This window comes from Corapipo altera, unplaced genomic scaffold (genome assembly GCF_003945725.1).
Source record: "Corapipo altera isolate COAL_440 unplaced genomic scaffold, ASM394572v1 112, whole genome shotgun sequence".
NCBI lineage: Eukaryota > Metazoa > Chordata > Aves > Passeriformes > Pipridae > Corapipo > Corapipo altera.
In genome coordinates, this window is record NW_020884899.1 from 3,200,587 (window position 1) to 3,206,586 (window position 6,000).

Here is a 6,000-nt window from a genome sequence, read left to right on the forward strand (position 1 = left end):
CACTTGATCCTCTTTTCCTTCACAGGATTGCTTTTGGATCATTCTCTCAGCTGTCTCTATTCAGGCTAAAGAGTCCTTCTGTTTTCAGTCCAAGCCAGATCACACTGGGTCTGGCTGGGAGGGGTCACCAGTGCTGTGGGCTGTTCGTACCTGGGCAGAAGGGAAGGGGACCTGCACTGTGAGGGTCCCAGTAAACCTGCAAGGACCTTTGCCTTCACTGGACTTGAGGGCAAAAATACTTCTCTTTCAGCTGTGCTCCCAGGCAGGGTGCAGGATGGGTCACAGGGAAGGCAGCTCCGTGTGAGAGCAGGGCATCTGCAGGAGCCTTCTGTCCACAGTGAGGCTTTTGCAGAGAATGCAGCATAACTGATCCCTTTGTAAATAAATCATGCTCCATCTCAAAAGCAGGTAGGGGAGACAGAAGAGGTGGTGCCTGCTGGAAGGCTTCTCTGTGCCTCCTGCCACCTAATGGTCATAGTATCACCTTGTGATCATTGATATCATACACCCAGACCCTCCATCCCCTCTCCTAGTGACTCCCATCTTGTAACAGAAATCCTTTGTGTTCCTCACACTGTATTGTGGCTCTCAAAACTCTCTCAGGCTTTTTTTTTTTTTTTTTTTGCATTATCCCAATCCTCTTTTGTCTTAGTGCCTCAAATTTTATCAGCACATTCCTCATCTTTGTACCAGACTCGTTAAAGTACAAGGCAACGTGAGTCCCAAAGCTTGTCCTGGAGGAACTCCATTTGTAACCTCTCTCCAGCCTGCTATTTCCCCTTTCAGCACTGCCATCCTCACCTTATAATTTCAGTTAATTCCTATCTTTTTAGCTTACCTAAATTTCCCATGTGGCACCACATCAAATCCTTCCTGAAGCTTAGATAAGATGTACCATGATTCCTTTGTCTAGAAATATTACCTTATCAAAGAGAAATTTAGCGTTAGCACATCACTTTGGTAACACTGAGCTGCATTTCCCTCACGGTTCTTTGTCTCCCAGCCTGCTCTGAAGCCTTGCACACTGTTGGAGTTGGGTTCACAAATCGCTTTCTTTTCCCTCTTAAATGATGGTGGTGCGTTTTCTGTTCTGTAGTTACCCAGCTCTTCTCATGGCTTTAGCAGTTTGTTAGGGACCCTGGCTACTAGATGCGCTGCATTTCAGCTCTGGGGAACATCCAGTTCCTGTGTCTTGCCTCCGTGATGCTGATCTGTGTGCACTGAGTCACTCACAGGCTTCTCCTGCTTCAGGTCCTGCAACCTCTTCTTCTGAACCGTGTTCCTTGCTTCCCTCTGCCATTGCCCTGCCTTGTCAGTGCAGTCACTAATCAGAATGGAGCAGGCAGCAGTTATTTTTAGGATTGCAGTTATTACGTTTAATCTCCTCCCCTTCCCCATTAGTTGCACTCCTACTCCTACTCTTTGCCTTAGAAGAAATTTCCCTCCAATTTCCCTGAAAGCCCCTTATTATGTGGAGTCAGTGGGTTCCCCTCCTCTCCTGAGGCTGCTGCTGGGGTTGGTATAACTGCAGATGCATGAGAGCAGGGACTGAGTGGGCAAGTGCTTGCACCTAATTTCCACCAAAAAAATTGGGAGGAGGCTCAAACATGCTCTGTCACAGGAGAAGGCATTAGCTTAGTGCCATTGGCATTTTGGGACTTCTCCCAGTATTTGCCTAAAACTGCCAAAAAAAGTGCTCACACACCTGGATCAGGGACTGCACAGTGCTTGTTTGAATCCTGTCCCCTGACCCTCTCCTCCCTCTCGGCAGAGCCTCACCGTGGTTTTCCGGGAGCCGTTCCCAGTGCAGCCCCAGAACAGCGAGAGTCCTCTGCCACAGCTTGTGTCAACATATCACCACCTGGAGTCAGTTATCAACACTGCCTGCTTCAACCTCTGGACGGGCCTGCTCTAGCACTGGCACCCATTTCCTTGGTGCAACACATGTGCCAGACCTCAGCACGACTGTGCCGCGGGTGGCGATGGGGAAGAGCAGGTCTGTGAGGGGACCTGTGCTTGGGCACTGCAGGCAGCGCTGCCAGTGGCACACATGGCTACTGAACTGAGGAGCCTGGTGGGCTGGTGTAGCCCTCACGTGCTGTTTTTGGTGGGTTTGATACTGAACGACCTTGAACTGAACCACAAGGGCCGCTGTGGCTTGGCTGAAACAGAGCAACTCTCAGGGACATGGCTTTGGTGTCTGCAGGTCAGTTCTGCCTGCTGGGGAGGCACGGAGGAGCACACACAGCATCTGGGCTTTGTGAGGAAAGACTCCTGGACTTCAGGGCTCCAGGCAGTGAGGCTGACTGCTTCTGGCCCTTTGTCTTTCTCGGGAGAGCACTGGATGGGACAGGAAAGGTGAACTGGACCATACGAAGGTTTTATGGAGGTGTACATTTAAGCCATTGGTGTATCTGTGAAATAAACTGAACCAGATCCCTGCTCAGTTGCTCTAGGCTAGGATGTGGAACGCCTCCTGTAGGGGATGCAGAGCAACCCTGGCTGGGTTTGCACCAGAGTTTCTTACTTGCTCCAGAGCAGGAGCAGCAGGGCAGTCAGCCCCCAGCCTGTTCCCTGGGTTCAGGCAGCCTTGGGAGGGTGCTGCTTGCTTCACTTGCTCCCCTACTGCAGTCAGTGCTGGGCACTGGCAACAGCCTTGAGAACTGCAGTGCCTAGAAGTCCAGAGCATTATTCCCACAACTCCAGGTGCCAGTTGGAGCTGGACTGAGAAAGCTCACACCCTTCCCAAGGATTGAATGCTCCCCTTAGTGGGGGAGACTGGAAACCTCTCCCTGGACACCCCTGCAGTCTCGAAGTGAAGGTTCTCTGTGTACCTGAAGTCACCTACAGCAGTGCTTGAGCCATCCCTAGATATGACATGCTACAGATGGCACTGGTGTAGATGGGAGTCCAACTGCTTGGACCCAGAAGGGCCTGGGGAAGGGAAATATGACATAGATGCTCCTAAAGCCACTCTAGGAATCATCCCACCTCAGTCCTAGAAAAGACACGTGCTCCTCTGTTAAGCCATTGCTTTGTCTTTTATTCCCATGGTTTTCTAGTTTTACTCGGCTGCCTTGCTGGTCCCACCATGCTGCAGCCCTCGGCTCTCCCAGTAGGAGCGCAGCCAGCCCAGACCTTCCAAGGTGTCTCCTGCAGTGACAGACAAGGTTTCCTACTGCACCTGGAGAAGCTGGAGCAGCTTCTGTTCAGGACAGAGCTCTCATTCCCAGGTAGGGACTCTGACACCCACTACCTGCCACCCCCCAGGATCTGCCTGTCTTTGCACAGTACCCAGCCAGCTGGTCCGTGCCTGGCCCTGACCTGGGGCTCAGACATGCAGGCCCACTCACCTTTGGGAGCATACTCGCACCCCACGTAGCCAGTGTAGCCAAGGGACTCCAGGAGCTCGAAAATGTAGGGGAAGTTCAACTCCCCAGGACTGTCGGGCTCGTGCCGCCCTGGCACCTGTGCAATCTGGATATGACCTGGAGAGGGAATGGGAGAGGCCCTGCCCAAGGCAGCCCCACCTGGAGCCACCTTTGGGCATGAGACAAGGGTGACCCAAGAGCAGCCCCACCCCCCCAGCCAGCCACAGCAGAGCCTGGGGCAGGAGGGCTCCATCTCAAAGCCACTCCTGCCCCATGGCCACAGAGGAGCTGGTCTGGGTGCAGGGCATTACCGATGAGTGGGAAGTATGTGTCCAGGTTGCGTGACAAATTGCCATCCATGATCTGGCAGTGAAAGAGGTCCTGGGAGGGAGAGAGGAAGACGGAGGATGCAGCTCTTCACCAATGAGCTTGTGCTACAGGCCCCATCTCTCTCTCCCTCTCCATGTCCTCAGGAGAGGATAACAAGCTTCAGCCCCTAGAACTCCCCTGTGGGCCTGTGCAAAATTCTCCTGGTGGACCGTGGAGATCTTCAGTGCTGACTCACCAGCTGCAGCTTCAGGTTGGGCCGTCCCACCTTCTCCAGGATGGCTGCAGCTAAGGGTGCAAGAAACAAGAGACCATTGCCCCCAGGGTGGAAGCTTCACGAAGCCCTGAGACTCCCTTTCATCAACTGAGCTCCCTCAGCATCTCTGGGCTGGTAAGGCAACCTCTTGCCTTTCAGATTTTGGGGATCCTTCTCTTCCTCTGAAGGAGTCTCTAGATATCTGCCTTACCTTGGTGTGGGGTGTTCAGGTAGTAGCGAGGGTCAGTGATGCGGTTGTTAATAGGCTCCACGAGTCCAATCATGTTTTCCTGTAACACAGTAATGTCACCCTATGGAGCACAACTTCCCTGTGCCAGGCTGCTGGGGTGTTCCTGGGTACCCTAAGAGCTGCATCCACAGAGCAGGACACATTTCCCACTTACCTGGGCCAGGAGGTCAGCAGCATATCTGAGATTCTCAATGAAGGTGGTTTCCATCTCACCTGCCACTGCAGCCCGGTCTGCACCCAGGGGAACCCGCCCAGCCATCACATGGATCCTACAGACACAGAGAGATCAGCCACTGGCAGCAGTACATGCTATTCTGCCTCAATACACAGAGGGCTGACTTTGAACCTTTTGCCTGACAAATCTCAGACCTTGATTCTTCCCTCTTTCACCAGCTGCTTCCAGCTCTTTCACCCCGAGGTTGGTTGGTTTTGTTCCTAGTGCTGCCCCAAGGCCAGCACAAGGGGCAGCTGGCATGCTGCCTCTGCCAGGGGCAGGCTGGACACGTGGTCTCACTGCTCGCTGGCTGTGAGCAGGGAGGGGACAGGGGCCCATGCTGGACTGCCCTGCTGTGAAGAGCTCAAGGGCCAGGCAAAAGCAAGGCTCTTCAGCCACTGCTGGGGGAAGGTGAACAGTTGAAAACAAAACCCTTTTCACTCTGCCTGTACAAGCAGGGGCCTGGACAGCCTCTGGCCTGCCCCGTCCTTGCCATCCACAGGGCTTTGGACTGAGTTTCAACAGGAAAGAATGATGCAAAGTAAAAGCAATAAAAGGGCCCCGTTGGTTTTCTGAAGGGAAGTGTGCCAGGCTAATTGCATCTCTTACGGTGTCTCTGCTGCCTCCAGGCAGCGTGGCCTCAATAAAGCAACTGTTGTGGTGTCCTGGGGGCAACGACTGGTGTAAGTGGGGAGGAAAAAGGGAGGACTATCCTAGGGACTGTTGTGCGGAGGTGGGGAAGGGAAGGGTCAAGACGAGTGCCTGGCAGCTCCCGGAGAGGACACTGAGGCCGCGGCCCCGCACACGGGGGTCTGAACCGCGCCGGCTCCCGCCCGATGCAGCCGAGCAGGAGACGCTGCCCGGGAGAGGCTCCGTGACCCGGCGGCTGGAGGCGCCGCGGGGCAAAGGGCGAGCCCCGCTCGGGCGACGAGCTGGAGCAGGAGGGCGGCACAGGAACCCCCCGGCGGCCGGAGCGGGGTCCCGGCCGGCACCTACCTGTGGCAGCCCACCGCCCTGGCGTACTGCACGGCCGCCGCCAGGCCCTCCCGGAACGCGGCCTCCCGCCCGGGCACGGCCGCCAGCCCCAGCTCGCCCGCCTCCGGGTCCCCTGGGAGAGAACGGCGGGGTCAGCGGAGGATCTTCGCCGCCCCGCGCACCCGGGGGACGCGGCCGTACCGGGGGGCGTGTTGAGGAGGGCGATCCGCACCCCCGCCCGCTCCGCCGCCGCCCGCAGCGCCTGGGCCGGGCAGCCCGCCGGCCACGCCGCCTCCACCGCCCTGAACCCGGCGGCCGCCGCCGCTTCCAGCCGCGCCGGCAGCGCCGGGAGCTCCGGGAACAGCCACGAGAGGTTGGCGGAGAAGCGCAGCGCCATGGCGGGCCGGGGGCGGGCGGCGGGCGGGCCGGAGCGGTGCTCCCGCCTCCCGCCCGGGCAGCCCCGGCCCGGCTGCGGGGAGCGGCCCCGTCAGCGGGGCAGGGCCGGGCTCAGCCGCTCCCCTGCAGCTCTCGGCCCCAGCGCCCTGCCCTCCGGCCCGTGCCCGCGGGTGAGCGGCCCCGCACTGCCTGTGACACGCGTGGGGGTCCT

The 6,000-nt window shown here is 57.1% G+C and overlaps 2 protein-coding genes across 9 annotated transcripts in view; one reads left to right on the plus strand and one right to left on the minus strand.

Moving 5' to 3' along the window:
• The window catches only part of SZT2 (SZT2, KICSTOR complex subunit), a 51,627-nt gene extending 49,185 nt beyond the window's left edge, over positions 1-2,442 (plus strand). For 4 of the 8 annotated variants that reach the window (XM_027649291.1, XM_027649295.1, XM_027649299.1 and 1 more), the window contains exon 72: positions 1,772-2,442. In XM_027649291.1, the coding sequence (XP_027505092.1) occupies positions 1,772-1,915 (144 nt within the window). In that variant the 3' untranslated portion in view covers positions 1,916-2,442. The remainder of the gene's footprint in view (positions 1-1,771) is intronic. The other 4 variants (XM_027649294.1, XM_027649292.1, XM_027649293.1 and 1 more) reach the window with 1 other exon arrangement.
• A 580-nt stretch (positions 2,443-3,022) lies between these two features.
• Positions 3,023-5,793, minus strand: HYI (hydroxypyruvate isomerase (putative)). The gene is made up of 8 exons (XM_027649303.1): positions 5,595-5,793; positions 5,415-5,526; positions 4,359-4,473; positions 4,166-4,244; positions 3,937-3,986; positions 3,683-3,752; positions 3,354-3,488; positions 3,023-3,153 (listed from the first exon to the last, which is right to left on the minus strand). Exons 1-8 carry the CDS (start codon positions 5,788-5,790, stop codon positions 3,065-3,067), a joined length of 846 nt encoding a protein of 281 aa, XP_027505104.1. The 5' UTR covers positions 5,791-5,793; the 3' UTR covers positions 3,023-3,064.
• Positions 5,794-6,000: the final 207 nt, after the last annotated feature.

Coding starts and splice junctions, on each gene's coding strand:
- HYI (XM_027649303.1), bottom strand. CDS start 5,790: ATGGCGCTGCGCTTCTCCGCCAACCTCTCGTGGCTGTTCCCGGAGCTC. Junction 4,474..5,414: donor AGGGCGGTGGGCTGCCACAG/GTAGGTGCCGGC, acceptor CTGTGTCTGTAG/GATCCATGTGATGGCTGGGC. Junction 3,154..3,353: donor GTGCGAGTATGCTCCCAAAG/GTGAGTGGGCCT, acceptor CTGTCACTGCAG/GAGACACCTTGGAAGGTCTG.